This window comes from Denticeps clupeoides, chromosome 9, assembly GCF_900700375.1.
Source record: "Denticeps clupeoides chromosome 9, fDenClu1.1, whole genome shotgun sequence".
NCBI classification, from domain to species: Eukaryota; Metazoa; Chordata; class Actinopteri; order Clupeiformes; family Denticipitidae; genus Denticeps; species Denticeps clupeoides.
Genome location: NC_041715.1, coordinates 9,507,954 through 9,532,404, shown reverse-complemented (window position 1 = coordinate 9,532,404; position 24,451 = coordinate 9,507,954). Strand labels below are relative to the sequence as shown.

Here is a 24,451-nt window from a genome sequence, read left to right as displayed (position 1 = left end):
GATGTAATGGATGGATGGTGACCAAGTTGCCCTTATGACCTTTTGTTTGTTGATGGTATTTATGACCTGCAAGTTTGTAACCTTAGGGAGCTCAATGCATAACTTAAGGTCATGCACTTTCATGTATAGCAGCATCACCTCCACTGCTTTACATGCTTGGAAAAAATTAAATTAAATCTATGTTTTGCCCTTTATTCGAATTCTGAATATTACCAATTTTGGTAACTTTATTAGTGAATTTTTTTACCCAGCCACTGCGGACCCACGGGACAGTGAATTTCTTGGTGCTGGTCCCAAGCCAGAGTAATTGGGGAGGGTTGTGTCATGAAGTGAAAGTGAAGTAATTGTCATTCTGCACACAACACAATGTGTCCTCTGCTTTTCAACCCATCACCCTCACGTATGCAGCGGGCAGCCATGACAGGCTTTGGGATTTGAACCTGAAACCTTCTGATTACGAGTCCACTACCTTACCAGACCTGCTTGTCTGCTGTGGCGACCCGTATTGTATGCAGCTGATGGAAGAAGAAAATGAAAAATAAAATTAATTCAACAAATTTCACAAATTAATTCTACAATTTACTGTAAATTGTAAGATTAACTTGTGAGCAGGCTGTGCTGGTGCAGCTTCCCTGAGCACACTTGTCTGGAGTCTCTTTTGCTGCAGGTCCTAAAACATGCCCTGGAATTCCCTGAAGGGTGTGGGAAATCGTGACAATCAGGCAAACTGCAGTTGTGCCAGACCCGACAATGTGTTACCTGCATGCCAGGTGAGCTGTGTTTCTTGCAAAACTGTCTCTGGGTCGGCCAGAAAACACCGTACAATAGACACCGGCAGTCTGCATTTAGCTCGAGGGCAGAGTGAGCGTGCATTAGTGGCATCGGGTAAATCGCAGTCTGTGTTTTCACACTAAAACTAATTCCTACCACAATACCATGTGTGAACTTTGCAGATGTGCTCTGAGGGGTTGTGAAAGGGTTCCAGCACTCGTTTATTACCTGTGGCAGGAATAATAGGTACACTGACTGGGTTACACATGCCATAATTTATGACATCTCACCGTGAAATTTATAGTACAAAATATGTTAAGTATTATTGCAACTTTCAACGCCTTTTCGGGGTAGAATCAGATCTGGTCGCTGAATCCAGATCCAGTCCTGACGTTCAGTTTTCCCAGGAAGATATTCTGATTGATTCTAATTGGACACTGACACGTCATACATGCGCCCGGCCCTAAAAGACCAAGACTTGTGGTCTAGATAATGATCTAGATGAAGTGATGACTGATGGCAGATGAATCAATTGTGTCATTAACCTGTGCCAAGGGGCAATTATATGTTTACAATTCTCACATATTACATTACAAGGTTCTCCACTTCCTTTGGATTGATGATGGTGCCAATGGTATGTAAAACAGACTGTATGCTTCTGTGGGATTTGGCAAAGATTAATGTGTGTCAGATCAGCAATTTTTATTGCTTCTCTGTAAGCAGGCACATTATGCCTTTACCAGATGCATAAGGGTTTTGCATATCATGAGAAACAGTGAAGGGTAAGGCATTCATGAGTAATGAAGCAGAAGATTTTTGGAAGCATAATAAAACCTAATTCCCGAGAATTCTGATCATTATAATGGAAAACAAAAGCATGCATTCAAAAGTGTATATTTGCATGGCTTGTCTGCCCCATTGACACTGGAATGCGAAGCACTGCCCGAGCTGTAGACGTGTCGAAACAGCAGCCTCAGGGTTTCACACGTTATGAACGGAGCGGAGCTGGGAGACACTCATTCTCCCTCTGAGGCCAGAAAAGTCCCCCCTCCTCCCTCCCGTGTGATCACTAAGAGGCTACACCTAGAAGTATGTTCAAAATGAATGGGCAGGGGACAGGGACGCTGTGTTTACATCTGGAGCTGTCTAGAATAGTCCATACCAAGGCCTTTGAAGAGGCAGCCCATCCTGTGGGTGTCTGACTCCTTTCCTCTGACATACGTGAGCCATAATTATATTGTCTAAACATATGGAAAGAGATGGTGACTATGGAAACATACCCTATCTCTAACTGTATTCACATAACAAAATTATGAAAACACATCTCTGACTGCTCATGGTATGTGTACTAGCGTTCAAAAGTTTAGTGTCAAATTAGAAATGACAAATTTAAAATAATGATGTAGTCAAATACACGCATATTGATGCACCTGATACTGTACTAGTGTGAACTGTTTTCAGCTCTACTTAAATAATGGGAATAATTGAAAAGAATCGATTTTTTAAATAATGAATGATGCTTTTAGAGTGACAGACTTCAGTCATTGGATCCAGGTTAATTGTTGCTGATAAAATTCCTCCATTCATGCCGATATTCCATCGTTAACAGACATTTCCAGGTACCAGAGTCCTTTACAACATGAACAATGTCTGGAGTTTTGACAGATTTCATGTTTTTTGTTAAACCAAGCATTGTTTTCCATCCACAAAAGGACATTTCTAAATAACCCTGAACTTTTGAACGATAGTGTACATTTGATATTTTTTTATGCAGATCAATCATGTCAAAATCTAGAATTTAAATTGCATTTCTTGATTGGTTTAATAACCAGGCACCCATTTCAATTGATTAATCCATGTAGTTACCACTTTAATAAAATGTAATTGCTGAGATAACAGGAACTGTCTATGGTCCTGATTGCTGCGGTTAGAACTGATCCGCATTTACATAGACTTACAAATTAATTATCAGTATATCGATTCAAAATTCTCCAGTGATCCGTTGCCCAGATGTTAACACATTTGTAAATAATATAATTGATTGTGATAAAAAAAAACAAAAAAAAAAACACATAAAAGTATTGATCTTGGCATTCAGCTCTGAATATTAACACTGGGCTTGAGGCAAGGTTTGAATTCAAATGTCAAATATGTTCCCAAGACTGTCATTGTATCCATAAACATGGGCATGCATGACATAAAGATTGTTTGAGCTGCTGTGACAAACAGATCGAAATGAGGCAGAACTCATAAACATGTGATGTAATAAGTTTTTGAAATGTGTTTAGAATCATTTTTTTTTTTTTACCGGGAGTGCAAAAAGCACTCAGACGAACGGTTTGTATTCGCTGCTCTAGGTGAAGGGATGGATGGTAAAACCGGCCCGTGGCGCCAGGGTCGGGGTCACCGCGCCGGACGCTAGGACCCCGCGGAAGAGTCGGCGGCGCCGGGCGCGCAGCCCCGTCTCTCTCATCCCCGAGGAGCCCGAAAGCCCATTCCCTCCCATCAGCTGTTCACCTCACGTCCATGCGGCCTCTCCTTTCCTCCCCGCGCCACCCGAGAGCGACGTCGAGATGAACAAGAGGTGGCGGTTCGCAAAGTATCAAGTTATTTAAAAAAAAAAAACGAAACTAAACTAAACCTTTAAAGGTGTGCCTCCTCGTTACAGGTGTTTGTCGTGGCCGGAGCCATTACTTTTCTGCGTCCTGCTCGCTTCGGCGCCGGCAGCGTCGCAGTATCCAGGTAAGTCCGTTCAAGTACATTTATTATGGGCGCTACTTGCTCACGGTTGCTGTGGAGCGGTCACTCATTAACTATTAACTCTTCCGCACTCGTTTCATTATTTATGTCGCAGTGGTCGGGATTTATTGGTGTGATTGCGGTGCGTGGAGAGAGAGAGGACATTAATGTGATGCTCAACATGACGCGCAGGAGGATATCGTAGGGTATCTGATCACTAATTGGGAGCTGTAAGAAGTGCCACATGAGTAAATGAGTATTTTGGCCTTTGGATGATTATTTGTACTTTCCCCCCCCACCCACCCACGACCAGAGAAGCACCTGGAAAAGCACTTTCTCCCTGAATCGTGTCCAACTTCTGCCTTATTTATTCTGGCCGTGTTTTGCCTCCCTCCGTTCATGTGCAGATGCATGTGAATAAAACCAGAAAACCATCTTCCCTACGTCCCCTTTCCCTTTGGAAATGATTAATTGGGGCGTGGGCATTCCACTTTTGAGTCTCAGCAATTTAATCGTCTAAAAGAATTACGTCATCTAGCCTTTACTCCTTACACAGTCTGGAAAAAAGGGAATCACCCTTTTGAGGTGATTCATATAAGCATAATCATTTTAGTCCTTTATATATTGTATCTATACATGGTATAAATGGTGTGTGTGTGTGTGTGTGTGTGTGTGTGTGTGTGTGTGTGTGTGTGTGTATATATATATATATATATATATATATGTGTGTTTTAACCTCATTGCTTGACAGTACCTTGAGTGTTTATTTTATTGTTGTTGCTTGTGTTGCACGTGTCTGTAACTGTAATTGCAGATGTATGCATTTTGCCACAGTATAAATGGCAAGAGGAGATTCAGCCGATGCCTTTAAAATGGGAATGTGACCTGCAACATTGGGGCTTTTTGTGGTCAAATCACACACATACATTCCTCAAGCGTCTTCCCTCATGCTCACTGCCCAGCGGTGTTAGGAAAGCAAGTTTCAGAATTATTTGGTGTGAATTATTTAACCCCGAATGACTTACCTCCGATAGGATTGAACTTAATTTTGCAGAGGCTCTGTAGTCCGGCTGTTCAGCTGCCATATAGATGGCTGAAACTGGACCCAGACATAAATATTTGATTGATTGTGAGTAGGTCAGCCATCTTCATCCTCTGATGACAACTATCGCCACAAGTGACGTGACAACTTTTAGGACAATATTCTGAGTAAAAATAGGTTGGTGTGCCCCTGAGCCATATTTTTTGTTTTCAGAAGTAAGTTTGGAGCGTGTCGAGTGTCTTGGGTGTGGTGTGGCGCAGTAGGGATGATTAATTGTTTTTTTTCTCTCTGTGGCTGTGTCGAATGTCACAGACTTTTCGTTCTCGTTCACTCAGAAACATCTGTCTGGCACCGGTGTTGATCTGTGATGCGTTTAAAAATGAATAAATCACAGGACCCCCCTAAGTTCATTTTGGAGACCTTCGCCGGGGCTCTGGACCATAGTGATGCTTGCTATGCATTTCGGGCCAATGCGCTGTTGAAGCCATTGGGGTGTGAAGGCCCTTTTTTCTCCGCCCGCCTCAGGGAGGATTCCCTATTGTCATGCGACCAGCTCCCCCTCCTCGTGTGGTCCTCCCCTGCGGCTGCCGAGCACACGGGAGCGAAAAAGCAGTAAGAGAACACCCTGCTGGCTCATTTAATCACCGAATGAGGTGCTGCGTTAAAATAAATAGTAATAAAAAATCACAGCTGACCAGGCAAGTTTGGTCAATGCAAAAATATGTCCAGAAGTCTTTGCTCTAAGGTCTAGACAATTAACAGGACAATTAACCATTGTGTAGTTTTTGGTGCATATTTATAATTTCAATCATCTTAATAAGAAACTGGACACTGTACATTGATGCTGCAAACGTGGATGCTCAAGGGTGTGTTTTTTGCTTGAAAACTGAAAACGTTTTGCACCTCATCACTTTGGATGAATAAACGTTTTGTGCATTTGATTCAATTTTAAGGTGCCGCACATCATATAAACTCTTAGTGTCATTTTATTAAATAAGTGGTACAATATGGCACGTTGCACATGCTTTAGACAGATTTGAAGTTGCATTGTTGCCATGCCCTTCTAGACTTCAGATTCAGAAAAAGTGATAAGGCCTGAAGTGCACAAGTAGGCTCTGGTTTAAATGTGAAGACATATTTCAGTGTTGGTTTTGTGTATTTAAGTGCAGAAGCTTGGGGGTGGGGATTAAACTTGATGAGACTTGATGCTTAACCCTCAAGTGCAGTGCATTTAATACAATTTTGCCTGAATGTCTGAACTTGTTTTAACTAAGGACTGTGCACAGCCAAAACTGCCAGAACAACGACATCAAAGACATCACACACCCGAAAAAAAAAAAAAAGGAATAAAAGTTTCAATCCATTCATTTCCTTTTCATCCGTCCCCTCGTGTGGTATGGCATGACCTTTTATCTCTGACGGTGCCAGTTCTGTCTAGTCAGTGAGTGGGGCCATGCACAAAGCCCCGCTCTGGCTCAGCAGTTCCTGTGGTGTCAGTAATCCACAGATTTTCCAGTCAATAAACAGATTCACTGGTGGCTAAACTTCCGAAGAGCCCAGGCAGAGTTCAGTGGGAGGCCCGTTAGCATCCGAAGGAAGTGCTGATGCTGGACAGTAACTGTACTTTTTGCCACAACAAGAGTCTTATGTCTGTACATCTACACTTCATTCACTCCAGAATAAGAAAGAAACCTCTAGACTATTCTCTTTTTGTAATAATGCTTTTTCATTTGCCGTGGTGTTGGATCTTCACTGCTCTCCAGGTTTGGCAAAGCATGCTGCGATATTGTCACTGTTGACGTTAGTGCTCACACATGCCTCTTCTCAGGAATGGCAATGTCATCTGGCAAACTGGAAGCATCTCCAAGCTCTTTCCTGTTTATTCTCTGCAGTTTTGTGTCTCTTCTCTTAATATTCCATGGAATAGGGATTTTGAGATTTACATTTAAAAGTTAAAAGTACATTGTGTGCTTCATGGTTGCTCTGGTTTCTAAATTTGACCTATCTGACTGTTGTCCCCCAAAAGTTCCAGCCCACACCAACAGTTGCTCAATTTATAGTAAACATGTGTTTAGAGCATATATTTTATGTAAGATCCCATAATGTTTTATATAAGATGTAAGCCGCTTATATAATTAGCCTAGAGACAAATCCCTTTAAAAATCCAATATGCTGTTGAATGAAGTGGTCGGACTGTGGTCAACTGGATCCCTGGTACGGCTCAGATTCGTCTCAGGGTTTTGGTTTGAGGTGAAAGGAAGTACTCCAGGCTGGGCTCCAAGCATAACTGTCAGCCCAATGGAGATTGGATGCTCTACAGAGGAAGGCGCAGGATCACGCTCTACCATGGAAAAAGGATCAGGCGTGAAATTTGAGCTTAAAACTTTCAAATTACATACATCACGTCAAACAAGGAATAGGAAGCAACCAGTAGATGTGTTCTTAACAGCTTGAGATCAAAGGCTACAGACCTATCAAAGCTGGTCCCTGAAAAAAACCAATGCTGTTAAAACAGGCTTGGCATGCAGTGACAGAAAATGTTTGTCTAGATGTCTTATTATAATTTTTTTTTTTCATTCTACACCAACAGAGGCTGCATTCACGAGGGGTGGCACTTAGCGGGTGTCTTCTCTTGGTGCCAAAAGTATTAAAAGATTATGAGATCTGGGTGGCAGGGAACATTGGTGGTATAACATTTCATTCATTTTGTAAGCCCAGGTTGGAGTGACGCCCCTAAAGCCTTTGACCATCGTTTAAATCCACAATACAAACAAATTCATTGGTGCACAAGCCAGTATTTACATTTTTAAACTAAAAAGAACTTAAATACTGTACAGACCATAAAAAGAAGTGTCATCAGTGTCATGTAATTTGTCCTCTGTACGTTGTTATGACCACCTAAAATGCAAAAGTAGTATAGATAGTACATTGTTCACTTTTTTCAGGCTTATTAGCGGCAATGTTCTCATATTGCATTTCCACTAGGAAAGGATACAATGGAAACATTATAGGTTGTGATGACAGCTGTTGTTTGTGTTTGTGTATGTTCCCCCCTGGCTCGCACAAGCACAAAGGTGGTGAGAAGCGGTGCTGTGGTTCAACGCCAGCAAACCCGCAAAGAAAACTGTAATTACCCACCTTGCTGCATGAAAGGTGGATTTGTAATGGGCACTGTGGAGCAGACCCAGCCATCGCGGTCACTGATGGCACACTGAGCGCCCTCTCACTCTCCCATGGGTTCCTGCGTGCAACCCTCACTTAGGTGTCTTGTATTTTGCTTTAGTCTTAGCATTTTACAAATAACAGGCTTAGATTTTTTTTGAGGGGGGGGGGGGGGGGGGGGCACCACACCCATAATGTTTTTACCTGAAGACGAGCAATGGACACAAGCGTCACTCCTAAACTGGAGTTGCAGTATCTTATATAAACAGTATGAAGGAATATTAATGTTTTGTCTTTCTCTTACACGTAAATTTTGTCACAATGTTGGGTTAATTGCACTTTTGGAAGGATACTAGTATAAGTATAAGATAAGATGCTCAGTGAAGGAGCAGTGGTGGCCTAGCCGGTAAGGATGCGGACTCGTAACCAAAGGCTTGTGGATTCAGCCCGCTTAGGGTGTCCATGCCAGGCCTGGCCTGACACTGCCAACAGCAGGCACCAGAACGTGAGATCTGGAGTATTAAACACGCGCATGAACAGCCTTGCTCTTTATGTGACTTTATTTATGGCCATGTTATTTGCAATACTGGAACCCCTTGATGCAGTAAAATTGTGTTACAGTGGTTTGGATATGATAGGACCATGGGATATATCGGATGTCTATGTGAACTGTATGGGAGGTCCTTCCTGCAGGATGGGAGTTTGCATCCTACAAGTCAAGTGTTTTCCGAAGAGTCATTCTTAAGAGCTTTGCTGTTTACATACAGACAAAGCTTTTCAAGTGGCATAAACATGTCTTCCTATTTTTATCACAGATTAATCAATATCATAAATGACTGAGTGGATGTCATTTTGTAAAACCTTAAGGCATTTAATATGTAAATATAACTTTTATGTGGTTATGACAGATATTTTAAGGCTCCTTGTTGAGCTTTTTATGATTCAGGTCACTTCCTTGTTCAGCACTCAGTCACCCTGAAGGGCGTGCTCCACTGAAATGTGGATGAATGGGGGTTTCCATGGCCACCAGGTGTAGGCTTGTCGGGCAGTGGTTCTTGGCCTCCATGACAGAAATGTGATCTTCGTACCTGCTGTCTCATCCCCACCCTCCGGCCTAGTAAGTGTTTACATCAGTCCCGCTGTGTGCAAAGTGGAATGAAACCGGATATGGCCGGCCAAGAAACAGACACCATTTCCTTTCTCCTTGTGAATGAAATTTGGGAAAATTGGAACACTGGAAGGCATAAGACCAAGTGGACTAGGGCAATTCTGCAGTATTCATGATGCGCTATTAGTATTTTGAGAAGACACTACTAGAAGTTCTGAACCTCTCCGTGTGGTTAAACCTCAGTTTCTTCACCCAGATCATTGAATTTTTCCTGTCTGCCTTTTTTGTCTTCGCAGGCGGCATAGACACTTCTCTTCTTTCAGTGCCTTACAAATCTCACACCACAGGGGTGTGAAAGACATTTCTCCCCTGGGCAGGAGAGATTAACATCAAGTACACCAGGGTCAGGACAAAAAAACGGATTTGCTGTGTCCTTTAGTATACTCGAGACCTCTAGAGGGTCCTGGGAATGGGCCTGAACTTGGGAAAGGGGTATCGCTTGTGGATTGCCGTTGACGGCCAGTGTAATGCAGAGCGTCGTTCTACTCCCCTTGTGTTCAGATGGGTGCAGGCGCTGTCACCCAGTCCAGAAACCTGCCCTATTTATGCTCCTTTAACAGAACGTTATGTGAACTGAGGAGCCCTTTATGGACTCTCGGACGTTGCTCCCCTAAAGTAGTCCTTTTGTTTGATTCCTGTCATGAAGGTTCTTATTGTTGCATTCCTGTGTCCGTTTCCTTTTGTCCTCAACCTTTTGGAAGTTCGCTAGATCGTGGTTAGATTGTGACTCATGTGTGGTTAATTTCCCAGATGTGGTTTTGGCCTGTACTTTCTTCCCTCCCTTGGCAAGGATGGGGGTATCTGGATTGATTAACAGGGCGTCAACAAGGGTTAAGCAGAAGGTGTATTGTATGCATTTCTGTAACAGGGTGTCAGGATCAGCAGCAGTTTATTGAACAGTTGACAGTGGTTTATTTGTTCCTGCAATTTATGCATAGGCATGAACATAAGCAAATATAAGCCTTCTTAGAGGCTGCTTAGTGTCTTTTTCGTGATGTGGGACCTGAGACAATGAAGGAAGCCTTCTATTCATTTCCCTTATTCAAGCCAGGTGGCACAGTGCCACGTATTGAGATGCGTAAAGAGGACGAAGGGACTTTAGCCAACTGCGGGGTCGTTAAAACATTTAGAGAGCACTGAAAGATTTGCAGATCTGTTCTTCAGTCGAGCAGTGCCTGAGTTACCCATGCATCAGGGGCTGGAGGCATTTAAGCTCGGGCATGTCCAAGGCGGCAGCCGTCATTATGGGATTGTTGGCTGAAGCTCTTCTGTGAGCTCTTCTGTTTTGGAACAAATGATCGAATGAAGAGGTTGTGATTTGTGGTAGTTTCGGCATTTTCTCTTGTGTCTCAGACAGATCTATAGACACTCAGAATTTGTACAAAGCATAACAAATTCGGATTGTGATTTGAGTTGGCAGCTCCTATTGTGGATATAGTGTTACGGACAATTAACTTTGGCTTATGGCTATTATAGCAAAATTGCCCCAAGATATTTTGATGGGGCTTTGACTGTGCCAGTGGTCCCGTATCTTTGTTGAACCACCAACCACAAGTGCCAGCCATATGCTTTCATGTGTACTCTCCCTGATAGGGTTACGCCATCTTGGCACTGCTGCTCAGCTTCTACTGGAATATCTTAGCAGCGAAGAAGGGGCCAAGGGACTTCAAGGTTCACCTTGTCTTGTTGCTAAAGGAAAATCTCTTGTTAGGGTGTCTGCTACGTGTTAAAAAGCAACAGGGGAATCCCTTTCAATTGTCATTTTTTTTACTGGTGGAAAGGTTTAGGAGAAAGTACAAAACTTACATACTGAAAAGAAACTGTGGAAAAAGCTAGCAATGCATTTTCATGACAAATTCACCATGCATCATACATCACAGCAACGTGTTTCTTTATTGGTTACAGCTCTAGACAATGAACTATTAGTGACAAAAGTGCAACTCTATTGTTTAGTTACAGTTTTATTAAATATACATTGAGTACATTTGTAATGGATTCAAATTTGTGTCAAGGTATACTTACACGGGTGTGTCTGGAGTAGCCTGTTCGTCTCCCGGGGTGCCATCACCACATGTCTCACTTTGACTTCTAACATTCCTTTGCCTGGGATTTTTGTCTTTAATCAAAGAAGGCAGGAGGTCCAGGAGGTCCTCTGTTGACTTTTACTGAGAAACAATGAAGCAGGCACTCTCCTTTCAGTGTAGGTCTTGCTAATTGAGGGACTAACATTGTCTAGCTGAAGAAAGACCTCTTTGTCGGCCGGAATGGTCCCAGTGAATCCCAGGCCCTGTTGTGTAGCTACAGGCCAAACGTCATCTGTAGCTGTTAGTTTACTTCCTTCTTAAGGGGGATTTAAGAGCATGGGTTTCTATGTTTTTTTTTTCTTGGCACACTTGCTTTAAATGGTATCGCAATCTCAGAATGTAGCCATTTTCAACAGCTGGCAACACTGAGTACAATTCTCCCGTCAGTATTTCTCAAAAATCAGAGAAAAGGTCACAGTCCGCCGACTAATCCTCGAGTGTTAGATTTCTTTGACAGTCAGTAACCAAGCAACAGGGATTAACTCCGAAGAAAGGACTGGCTTTCTAGGTGCCCTGGAATTGGATGCCAGCTCTGAATCACATGTTTAATTTTGTTCAATTGTGCTTTTCTTTGCCCCTTGAGGTAGATCTTGAGGTAGATCTGGACGAGCATCAGAATGCCCACATGTCCATTCGCACATTGGAAATGAAGGGCCATGGACGGCAGCACCATTAGTTATGATGGACTGGAATTTGCTTTAGGTTTTCGGGAGAGAGAAGCACCTGCACAGGCATGTGCAGATGCCATGAAAATGTCAGTTTGTTTAAATACAGTCGTCCTGTGTAAGCATACCCGCTATATATCATGCCTCGTTTTCCAAACGTATCCTGCGGAAAGAAGGGTGCCATTTTTCTTGGTTAAGAAGAGGGATCTTTATTTGAGTGTGGCCCGAGTCCCTCTCCTTCCTAAGTAGAGGGACACAGTATGAGCTTTAGAAAAGGTGGCTCTAATCTGCATGCATAATTAGAAGATCTGAAAATTACAGGCAGAGACCTAAATGCCAGGCTGTGTGTGAATTTGCACCTCGTGTCCTTTCAAATGGTCCCCTGGTTGTAAACTTTTTCAATATCCTAATTATACCTAAATGAAAGAAGTGTCAGAAGTTTTTTTTTTATCGGGCAAGAAGATTTAATGAACTGTAAAGCTTGAAAAGCCTTCTATCTTTGGCCTTTAATAAAGAATTTTAAAAAGTATATGATTGTTCTCTTAATGTTCTATTGCTGTTCCTGGAGGATAGGAAGTAACAGGGGACATTGTGGAAAATATCCTAATTTTGTTTGAATGTTGGTAACAAAATTGGAGTTAAGGAATGTTGGACTATTTGTTATCCGGCCACAAAGTATTTATTCATGTTGGTCCCATGAGGAGCAATTGCATTGTTGAAAAGTTTTAGGGGGCCAACAAGTCTAACCCCATAAGAGCCCAGACACATTTCTTCTTGAAAATGATGGGGGACAAAGTTAACTAAACCGCCCATTTGCATTTTCCTTTTTGTGACAAAGATGTCACATTGGATTTTCTGTATTTTAAGGCTAAAGGGTCAATGTGAATATATCCAAATATATCAATTTAGTCATGGAAGGAGGTCACAACAGGTTAAAGTTAATATAGGAGATGCTTTTTAAATGTGTGCAAAATTTCATATACTAACAATGAACATTTACTCATTCACTCATTCATTCATCAATTGCTTATTTCTAACTAGGGCCACAGCTGCCAGAGTCCATTGGGTGCAGGGCGGAGACTCACACAGGATGGGATGTCAGCCCTCTGCAGGGCGCGTACACACACACACACACACACCATTCTCTCACACAATCACACATATGGACAATTTTGAGTCACCAGTTCACCGAATGTGCATGACCTTGAGCGTGGGAAGAAATGGGAGAACCCGGGGGAAACCTACACCCAAACGGGGAGAGCAAGCAAACTCCAAAAATAAACACAATAAACCATCCAATCTCACAGCACTTTTTAAAATGATGTCATGGGAACACCAGATCATACATTTTCACATGACTGCACCATGGAGCTTGGGGACTGAGGGACTTGTTAAATTTTTTTGTTTGTGACACCTGTGTCACCAAGGATTCCCCTCAAATCCTCAAAACACAAACTCCACATACTGATTTATCTGTGGTTCCTGCTAAGATTGTCAGTGTGCGATAATACAAATTTCAAACGAAAGCATTGGGCCATTTTTCATAAACGTCGATTACTGCCTTTTCAGTATTGACACACGTGCAGATAACCAAATTCCTCCCTTCATCTGTCAGATACATTCCTTATAGAATATATAGTCACACCCGCTCTTTTGCCCAATGCCGCGCCAAACCAAACACCAGTGTTTACCCTTCGCTTCATTCTACGGAGCGTGCACACAGCAGGAGGATGATTGCTGAAATAACATTAAATAACATGGCTCTTATAGATCTGTTATTACTACAAACAATGAAACACTGTTTCTCTCTCTCTCCGTCTCTCGCTTTTTTTTTCTTCTTTTTTTTTTTTGCATTTTCTGAATGCCGACCTGCTGCCATTGCTCCATTAACACCCATTCCCTGAAATAAAATCCGTCCCTCTCCCTGCTGGAGGGGTCCCGTGACCTCATTGCTGACTGGCCTCACCTTGTCAGGTGGCAGGGATTAAGGGCGTAATTAGTACACCCCTCTGAAAGTGACAATGACCGGGTCTGTTCCCACTGGTATCTGCTTAGAGGATCAGGGGATAGGCTCTGCTCTCGAAAGCATGGATTTTCTTTTACGGCCTTGGTAAAAATTTGCGGCACATATTTGCCGTTTTGTGCAAAAGTGTCGACTTGTTTTTCCTTCTCATAAATCTTGTTGTTTGCATGGCTCACTTTGCTTGAAAGTTTTGGAAAAAGAATGTCATTGAACTTACTGGGAACTTCATACGACATGAGAGAATATGCTTGTAATATAACGTTGTAATGCTTGTAATATAAGTTGTAGTATAACAACAACAATGGTACTATGTCAATTGCTTTAAGAATGTCTTTACTTGGACACATGACAGTGTGGATGTGATTTATTATTGCCTGATCCCATAAAATTGTTTGCAGGATTCATTTGCATAATCTGCATAATTTGCACACAGAGGGATTCTTTTCAAAGAGACCCAAAAGTTATTTTCCCCACTTAAAATGTCCACATCGTCTGAGCGCCTTTGTGTGCCTCTGTCCTGGAGAGTTTCTGTTTGAACAGAAGTGGTGAAGGGTCTTTGCCTGAAGTGGGTCAAGTGTGAGAGTGAATTATGTATCGCTCCTATTTAAACCTCTGCTTTTAAAGAGCATTGACCTTGCAAACCTATATTTTCTACGACTCTCTTTTAAGTTAAGAGCCTGCGGTGACCTTCTAAAGACCCACCTTGGAATGTCAAAGAAATTCAAGTTACTTATTCCTGTCTAGATAAATTATTGCCTTTTTTTAATGCTTTTGCTGCATTGAAACCCTGATGACATGCTTTATGATTGCATGCGAATCTCAGTTTATCTTTTTAACTTCTGTATTTGTTAGATCAATTTGTGCATTTTTGGTTAAGATTTTTTTGATTTACAGGAACAGGCATGCATGTTTTTAGCAATTTTGGGCCTGTAAGGGGCAATCATTTGACCTAAACTGGGATACCATAAGGTCATGCTATCACCAAAACAGGTCTGCACTTGCTGAGAGTTTGAAAAATGTTTGCCACTTCCTCTGGGGAAAAAAAGATGCATTTGTTTGCAGTGCCATTGGGCCTGGCTGTCAGGGTAAACCTGGAGTGCATAGCTAATAATCTGATTTGATGTGGTTTTTGACAAGATAGCATCAACGATTACAATGGAGAAGCTTTTCTTGGGATCCTGTGCAAAATTCACAGCCCGAGGGAAGCCGAACAATGACATCTTCTCCTCCCGGCCCGCCCTCCGTAAACTTTGCCTGAGGCAGTCGCTGTCCAAGGAGTAGTGGCCTTTGGCCGCCTTCCAGACATTTTATACATCACTGGCAAATCACCGTGAGGTGAAAAAGTACAAATCATTCAACAAATCATTCTTTAATCAACTCAGCGCAGGCCTGTTGGTGAGCAGCTTTGCAGAGCCAGTTTTAGGGCCGGGGACAAAGGACTTTGGATATTTACTCGTCAGCCAGCGGGGGTGGAGGACCAGAGACCCCCTAGACGGGAGCCTACAAGTGCACTCAGCCCTCCCAGCCCCAACTGAGGTATTCGGCCACATTCCTCAGTCACGTTCCGGTTGCCAGCCTCCCTACTTCAGCAAGGCTATTCAGTTTCAGAATGACACTTAATACTTCTGATCTGAATAACACCAGGGACACCTACTAAAGTTACTCGTTTAGCATTGGCAGAACTCCAGACAGTGTTATTGATGGAAACATGGAGACTTTGTAACTATTATTATTATTATTTGTAATTTTGTTATCAGGAAGTTTTAGAATGTTTCATTAGAAAGATTCATTAGTTCTCCAATCAGAATTCTATAACTGATAATATATAACATGGGGTATTACCAGCAAGGAAAATAAATGGGAATGCAGTAGGAGGGAGGAAGAAGCATGACCTTGTCCTCCCTGTTGTCAAATCAAGCATTTACATTTGATGTTTCTGGAAATTTGGATGTACTGGCTACATATTAAGGTATACAATTTTTATTTGAATATTTGTTTCATCTCAGGAAGAGTAAATACTTATATTTCCACAGCTTTTCTTTTTTTATTATTATTTATTTTATGATGAAAGTGACAAATATCTTGTGTGACGTATCGACAGCAGGGTGTTTTAGTTATACAGAATGAGGAATTAGGGTGTGTGTGAGCTGACAGTCATTTTCATCTTCTGGGTGACAAAAAAATTGACATTCAAACAAAATGGGCTGAGCAGGTTGTTAGTTACTTTTCTCCAAGATACAGATAACAGTCAAGCAATAATTTCTTGCTGTTCTGTAACAGTGCTACGTCTGTAGGAATAGTGGTGGACGAAGTACACAAACTATGTGCTTGAGTAAAATTACCGGACCCGTAATCAGAAGGTTGCCTGTTCGAATCCTAATCCGCCACGGTGCCTCTGAGGTGCCACTGAGCAAAGCACCGTCCCCACACACTGCTCCCTGGGCACCTGTCATGGCTTCTCACTGCTCACTAAGGGTGATGGTTAAAAGCAGAAGACACATTTCGTTGTTTCACAATGTGCTGTTCTGTGTATCACAATGACAATCACTTCACTTTTACTTACCCAGATTTATTGTGGTTCTAATGTGTAATTTTTATTTTCTGGTTACTTCATTTTAGGTAAATTTTTGACATAAATTTTTAGTGGAATACCATTAATAACCACTGATAACTATTGAAATGATCATATATGTACTTTTATTGATGAGAAGCCCTTATCCAGAACAACTTACAATCAGTAGTGACAAGGACAGTCACCCTGGAGACACTCAGGGTGTCAGGCTCAAGTGTCTTGCTCAGGGACTGTGGCTTCAGACAACCTTTATATTTTTGGAAGCTGAATCTGTGAAAATTTTAGTACTGAGTACTAGTACTGAGTGTGAGTTACTGAGTTACTGATAATGAGATCTATATTGACCTTTTAATGCAGCACACGTAATATATGCGCCTCAATGAAACTCCAGCATTTGTGTGTTTTGCACATCGAAATGAAAAAAATATGCCATGATACGGAGATTTTGAAAACTAACTGATCTGTCCGTATGTTTGGTTTGGTGGAGCTGGGTACAAGTGCAACTCCATTCCGACTGTGGATGATAATAGATTTGATTTACCCACATGAAAAGTTAAAATCATGTTGATCTTTTTATCGCTTTTATTGTTAGCACTTTTATCATGTTTTTCGCTGAAAAACATACAGTGTTGCCAGACCTCTGAACAATCAATAAATCCAAAAATCCTATAATGTACGATAATTTTATGGCTATTTTATGGCCATTAGCACAACAGGGCACAGATCTCTGTTTTCATCTGGCTGTGCAGACATACTTGGGGCAATTCTCTGGAAAATTAAACCATAATCTAAGTACAATTTTGTAATATTTGCACTTTTACTTGTCCTAGTATTTAAGATTTTCAGTTATCAGACGCTTTTATTCAGGTTCATAGGTGAGTGTCTTACCAACTAGGCTACTACCACCTGTCAGATGATGGATACTCAGATAATGTGGAACATCATTTATTTTCAACGTATTTAAGACATTTGAAACTTTACGTCTGACATTTTTTACTAAATTCAATGAAATTCAAAGCAAATTGTTATCATTCAAAGTTCAGTTTTTATATGTTATAAGTGCATAAGGCTTAATTAAAAAAAAAAAATCATACAATGCTACATAGTTAAACAACATATGTTAAAATTAACAGTTATATGTGTAACTTTTACACCAGTTACCATGTTGTCTCATGCATTATATCGTTTGCATCACACCATTTTGGTTATTTTAGTTGCATACATTGGTATTGCATAGACATTATTTGGACAGTTTTGGCACCATTATACGTTGAAATATTTGGTGTAAAAGTTTTAACAAGTGAGATTTTTAAGTGTCCTGTGCATCACATGGCAAGTTTTCAAACTGCTTGTATTGCTTTTGTCATAACTCTATATTAAACTACCCAGTAGTAAAGGTATGACAAGTACTACATACATGTCACTCTTGTTCTGATAAATGCCATAAATGTTGTTCATAGTTCTGACCGTTGGTTATGAGGATAAAGTAACTTGGCTTGTTTAATCAATGTACGAAGTAACACATAAGTGTCAAACCCTTGACTCACCTGGCCTACAATTTCATCCGGTCCGGAAGATTATTTAATTTAGATTAATTTCCATTCAAATTAAATCATATCTCAACCTGCTTTCTTTGGATTAGATGGTGAATTCATGTAAGAAGAAATAGTTTGGCATGCACAAAAGGCATTTGAAAAATGGAAGAGTCCTTCTTGTTTTCTACAACTTTGAAAAAATCTCTCAAATAAAGCCATGGATGTTCTGGATTATAGTAGGTCAATAGCCATGTGCTATAATTCCATTGGTAAACTTATCCGTTGTATCCTTTTGGGGTGTCGTGGGAGAGTTGGGAGATACTCGTTGTGAGCTACCTATGCATATCCATACACAACTGCATTGTTAACGTTTGTGCTGATATACTTGTGTATGTACTGTTCGTCGTAATCTGTATTATGAACTCCTTACCATCAGCAGTCAGTGTCGAGGCCACAAACCAAATAAACGAATGAATACCTGCAGGTCTCGCAACACTGCCCCTATAAAATTACACAGGAATTGCATCCGTGTCTGTATACGTTAATTTTTGAGTACATGCACAAAAAAATGATGCAAAGAACATAGGATACAGACCGCGGCTGTACGTACGTACATACGTACACATCATCAAGTATATGTCTTCCTTTAGGTTTGATCTGACAGGTCAGAGGTTTGATTTTTAAACATAAAAAAGGTTGATTTTGAAAAAGTAGTTACATAAGAGTTACATTACAAACGAATTGGCTCAGCATAATTCGATAGGAATATACAAGGAATATACAAGACCTTCCTCTTTAAAGAATATTTAGATTAAATAGTAATTTTCTTGTTGTCGAACTTTGTGTACAGAATCTACAACAGAGTGAATAAAATTGATGTATTCATAGTTGGGGTCCTAGTGAACCGGAATTGATCTCTTCATCGATGGTAACTTGAAAGCACGTTGTAAGTCGCTCTGGATAAGGGCGTCTGCCAAATGCCGTAAATGTAAATGTAAATGTAAATGTACAAGTTATGAATGGGCAGCAACAGGCCTTTGATCTCCACAGAAATATTCCCAGGGTCTGCAGAGGGTAACTGCATATTTGTTGAGTGCTATTAAATAATTTGGTAATTGCTAGGGCCATGATGTCGGGTCAAGGCTGCCGGTTATGTGATGAAGTTGAGTTACTGAAGGGAAGAGGAGGGCAGGTCTCTAACATGCGACCTAATTTCTCAATGGTGCGACTCAGCCATTTGGCGGGGGGAGTGTCTGTAAACTCCCGAACAGACAAGTAGATCCTTTAAAAGCGTTGCTTTCTTTGCGCGTGCTAGGCAGACTAGGCTAAGAGCAAAAAGAAATGTGCAAGGAAATGAGTGGGTTTAAAACTACTGCCAGAGGCTAGTTTCACCTCCTCTCTCGTGATAATTAAAACGCATCACCTGACGGCGGTGGTCGAGAATTGCAAATCAAATAATTAAAAATGTCACGTTTTACAAGCAGCGTTCTCGTTTGCTGACTGATCATTTACCGCGCGAGTTTGACCTGACCCAAAATTTACAGCTCTAGTTTAGACCTGACAGTTAGACAGAGCGGATGTGGCTACGGATTTGAGCTTTAATCGGTTAGATCCAAGCCCTACAAGTACAGCTTTTTTAAACCAAAACCCGACATTTATTGTGGCGGTTGTAGCCGGCCAACATGACTGTACAACCATGACGTTACGAGTCATTTATACATTTCCCACCACCTCAGCATCCATTTTCGTGCTAAACAAAATGAATCACCTTATTTAGCATGTGAGCCCGAGCCTGAGTAAAATTATGAAACTGAACGATTAAAATGCACAATGCATCTATAAAACACATTACATGCAGCAATAAATGTACTGGCCCGGTGATCCCTCTCTCAGCAACAGGGAGCAGTAAACAGATCATCAAGGTCCTTAAACCACTCGCACTTTTAGATTTTCTTTTTATTTCATTTATATTGTTTTAATTTCAGCTCAGTGAAGCACTTTAAGCACGAACACATTTTCAGTACGTTACCTTTGCTTCAAATAAAGAACTTTATGTTAACCAGATTGTCATTTAGTAATTTACAAGTTAAAATTGCCTACGTGCACAACAATTTAAAAACAAGAAAAAAACTAAAAACCAGTGCAACCAGTGGAAAAAGTTAGTCTAGAACCCTGCGGAGGATAGACACAAAGCAGCTGCTTTTTCAAACGTAATTTTTACTAAGTAGCCTAGTGGGAAAAACACTCACCTATGAACTAAAAGACCACAAAGTAACAGGTTTAAACCCCATTTACTATCATTGTGTCCCTGAGCGAGACACTTAACCCTGAGTGTCTCCTGGGGGACTGTCCCTGTAACTACTGATCGTATGTCGCGCTAGATAAGGGTGTCTGAAAAATGCCATGAAAATACATTTAAATGAGAAACAATCCATTCATTTTAAATTGCTTTCAAAGAAAGTCTGAGTGAGAGGATCATGCCTGAATATGTGTGATCAAAAAAATATGCTGCCTTTGTTTAAATGTTGGTTCTTATGAGGAGAAAGGATTCCCGGGAAGCAATAAGCAGGGCAATCTGTGTTTAGTCTAGCAAAATACTTCTATGCTGGCAGCATTTGTTCTGTTCTCTTGTTCCAGCTTGGACATAATAATGGCAAATAATGGCCTTTTTGGTACGCTTAGCACCAGCAGTCCCAATTATTGCAATGTTTCACCACAGCAAGATCAAAAGTGGCACAGACGTCCTGCTTACGTACGTGTATTTTCCAGACCCTTTTGTGTCCTAATTAAATTAAGTCTTTGAATGTCCATGTTACAAATTGTCTCTTGTCCTGCCTGTTTCTGTTGTTTTTGTTTTATTTATTCCCTGATGAATAGCCTATTGTCAAATGAGAAGAAAAAAAATTAGGGCAACTCACACTCACCCCCTTTTATATTTGCCAATTTTTTTTTTTTCTCTAGACTGATGGAGTTAAAATTTTTGGAGCCTGATTTCAGTCTTTGCTCACGTAGAACAGGTCCCTTTTTCTGCCCTGATTCATCTCTGCTCCCCTCCGCTGGTTTTAAATAGCCTCCAACGTGGCGGCTGCAGTCCTGGCAGAGGTCGGGCTGAAAGGCCAGTGCCTGCTCCGTGGATTCTGTCAGGTCTCCAGGGTGAAGCCCAGACGCTGTCAGGAATGCAGCTCATCAGACAATAGGGCTCACCTCAGCATCACAGTGGAAAGGACTCGGCAGGTGAGAAGGGTTCAGATAGTCTGCTGTCCTGTTTGTAAAAGGCCCTTGTACAGCTCAGAAGGCAAAAATATTAAAAATTAACAGCTGTTCAATGATTCAGAAAATGTATAAAAAGTCAATGATGGAGCCTGTTTATGGAGTTTTTCTCTGAGAAAAATGAAACCAGCTCTAACCCCTGGCCATCTCTCTTATTCTAAAAGAGAATATTAAAACATGCAGGTCAAAATACAAGAAACAGGTATCCTGTTTCTATATAACCGTCATAATTCATTGACTGCGTGCCAGAATGGTTCATTCGTACATTATGGTCATGAAATTGGAAGTAATGATTTTGCCTGATTGTTGGATTTGCCTTGAGGGAACCAGCCATTTTTTCAAAGCGTGCTTTCCAATTTTTAGCATGTCTGAAAAAGCTAGCACATGCATTACAGATACAAGAATTCCATCCTCTCTCCACTCTCTAAACCCCTATATGTAAGCCAGAGTTGAAAGGAGGCTGGAACTTATCCCAACAATCCATCCTGCCCGTCCATGACAAGGTGCACAAAGGGCCATACACCGGAGTGACCAGGAAACACTCGTGATCCCAGGAAGAACAGGAATTGTTGCGTATTTTACTCAACTGATGGCTGTAAAAAGAGACGAGTTTTCTCTCTGCCAAGATGATTTTTTTTTTTTCAAAAGTTCCAAATGTTTGACCAAGGTTAATCCTCAGCCGTAAAATAAAAAAATAAGTTATACAAGCAAACCCTATTCTGAATTTGTCAGAAAAAAAGGGTCCATTCATGTGCGGACATTGGATGTGCCACTGGGGTAATGCATGGCCCGCGTTTCTCGAGAGAGGTCTTTTGTTCCAGCAGGATAATTAAGTTGGAATGTATTCCCTCCAGGGGGGGGGGGCAGCGAGGACTGGAGGAGGCGAGTGCGAGAGGCAAAAGAGGAAAGTGTCAAGGGGTCCTGCCTCTTCTAAGGCTCCAGCAGATTCGATTCAGTCTACGTAACGTGTATCACAGATGGCTGTCCAGATCTGGAATATTCTTGGACCCTTACTTGCCATGGCTGTAGGTTTTCCCATTTTGCTTTTTTTTTGGCTCAATCTGGAATTTTTTGCGGTTGGCCTTTCTCTTCTGCTAAGTGACTCATCAGAATACCACTGTTTCACATCACCACACTCATTCGGCCCAATTTCATATGCTCTGGTATTTTAACACCCACCAGTGCTTTCATTGTTTATAGGGCTATGCTAATAGGGTTCCAGCGGACATTAAAAGACATTTCATCCCTTATGCCCTTCTAAGGTCCTCAAAAAGACAGCGGTCAAGCTCCCAGATCTGGGAAAATGCATTCGAGAATCTTTTTTTCAGGACGAAGCAGGATGAAGGGAATGGCTTGTTTTTCAGGCCCCTGCAGTCTGACTCGAGGAAAGTGACTCACTGCGTGGGATGACGGACAGCTGAACCACGGGGTCAGGTGACACTAGGACGGGTCAGCCATCTTGACTCATCCCTGGCCGCTGCAGTTGGTCAAAGGTCTAATAGAAGAATCATCTCTAAATTTACATTAATATACTATACTGATCATGTGATGGTGCCCAATTTTTTTTATCCAGCCCACCCGTGCCACAGTCTGTGTTGTTTGATCTTTTTGTTCTCACAGCATATGCGGCCTTTATAAACTTAAATAAAACACAAGAGAGTTTACTGGATGGTTATAGCATTTGTGTAACTCTGTTGAACCCAAATGGCCAGTTCATTTGTAAATAAGGAAATGCAACAGCATTTATTGCTTTCAGCATTTTTACAACTTTGGAAAAACCACTGGCATAATGAAAACTCAAACTAGCAGGCAGTGGGGGACTGGCGCTTAAGGAGGTTCTCTTGAGGGAGTTACCGTCCCCAAACACTGCTACAATATGGTGATGGGTTAAATGCAGAGGACACATTCCGTTGCATTCACTGTGTGGTGTGTTGTGTGTATCACAATGCATGAAAACAATCAATTAAAAAAATTATATATATTTCTGAAAATGTCAATTTTGAGTAGACAGGTTGAATCGACGGCTACTGAAAGAGGGCACCAAAGGGCAGCAAAGACCACGGGAGATTATGGCCAATGGCTTTCTAAATCACTATTTTCATTTGTGACTGCAGCCACATACCTCAGGTAAAAATAAAACTGCATGAAGTAGCCAGCGCAGCAGTAGCAGGTTCAAGTCAAAAGGTCAGCCAGAATATGATTCGAAACTCTTTATCACTTGGGAGGGCAATTGAGCCATTGGAAATTACTTCCTTTGATTTGCAGGGGTACAGAAGAATGAACCCAAGTACTTTTCTTGTTAAGACCCAGGTAGCTGTCTCATTTTGGGATTAAGTTGGACAAAGTGTCACCTGTTATGACCAACTACTTGCATTTTGCATTCATAATTTTGCCACAAAACAGATGCCGTACATACATCACCTTACCAAAACACACACACATACACACATTATTAGTCATTTGGATGGCTAGACATAATAGTATTAGTGTTATCTTCTAATCCAGCCCCATGCAAATAGATAAACAAGTAAGTATACATGTCTCTGTATTTGTTGGGTTGATACGGCATGCAAGAAACAAAGTGACATGTAGACACGAGCAAGGAGCTGGAGTTCCCCGCATGTCTCGAGGGAACGTCTGATCTAAAAAAGACGCTGCAGTGATAAACCCTTTCCCGAGCATTAGTCACGGTCTTCATGTTTGTATCCACAGGCACTGATTTTTTGGCAACCGTCGTCTGCTGTTATTTCTAATAGCTTTTTAGCAAATAAAACACAACGCGCCTTTTTGAATTATGTTTGTGCTTGTTTATGCACTGTTGCTTTTTGGCTGTATATTCCTATTTTATTGCATACAGTATATTTTGAAAGCTATTTAATCACCATTCGTCTCAAGGGGCCAGGCCAGACAGCCGATCTAATGAGTCATGGAAAATTGTACAGGTGATGAAACAAGTTCGATCGTGCAGAAATGATGCTACCAGCTATATGCCGGAATCAGAAATATTTTTTTTTGTAAAGTCATGTCCTGACACATAAGCTTTTTTTCTGCTTTTTGCTCGTTCCCGAAAACAAATGATTTCTTCAGACAGTGGTCAAACAGTTATGTGTGCAGAAGTATGAGGGCAGCGCTCGCTCAGCACTGCAACGTGGTCGACCAAGTGAAGCCCGTAAAACCAAATTTAACAGGCGTTTAAAAGGACTTATTAGTGCTGCACAATGGAGCGCGCAAACATCAAAGGTGGGACTGTCTCCATGTTGCACGGTGCGCACGTTCAGACTGCCTTTCTGTGACCTGCCATGTGGGACCCACATAGGTGGCACCCAAACTATCCTAACGAAGGTCAAAGCAATCATGGCTATTGTCACCCAAATGACAAAGTTGTGCGATTGCGTTGACAGAGGTGCAGTGGCATGGACG

The 24,451-nt window shown here is 41.4% G+C and overlaps 1 protein-coding gene across 1 annotated transcript in view; it reads left to right on the top strand.

Moving 5' to 3' along the window:
* Nucleotides 1–3,211: 3,211 nt before the first annotated feature.
* Nucleotides 3,212–24,451, top strand: part of col18a1a (collagen type XVIII alpha 1 chain a) — a 65,615-nt gene continuing 44,375 nt past the window's right edge. The window contains exons 1-2 of the mRNA XM_028990883.1: nucleotides 3,212–3,355; nucleotides 3,440–3,513. Coding sequence (XP_028846716.1) covers nucleotides 3,345–3,355; nucleotides 3,440–3,513 — 85 coding nt within the window. The 5' untranslated portion in view covers nucleotides 3,212–3,344. The remainder of the gene's footprint in view (nucleotides 3,356–3,439; nucleotides 3,514–24,451) is intronic.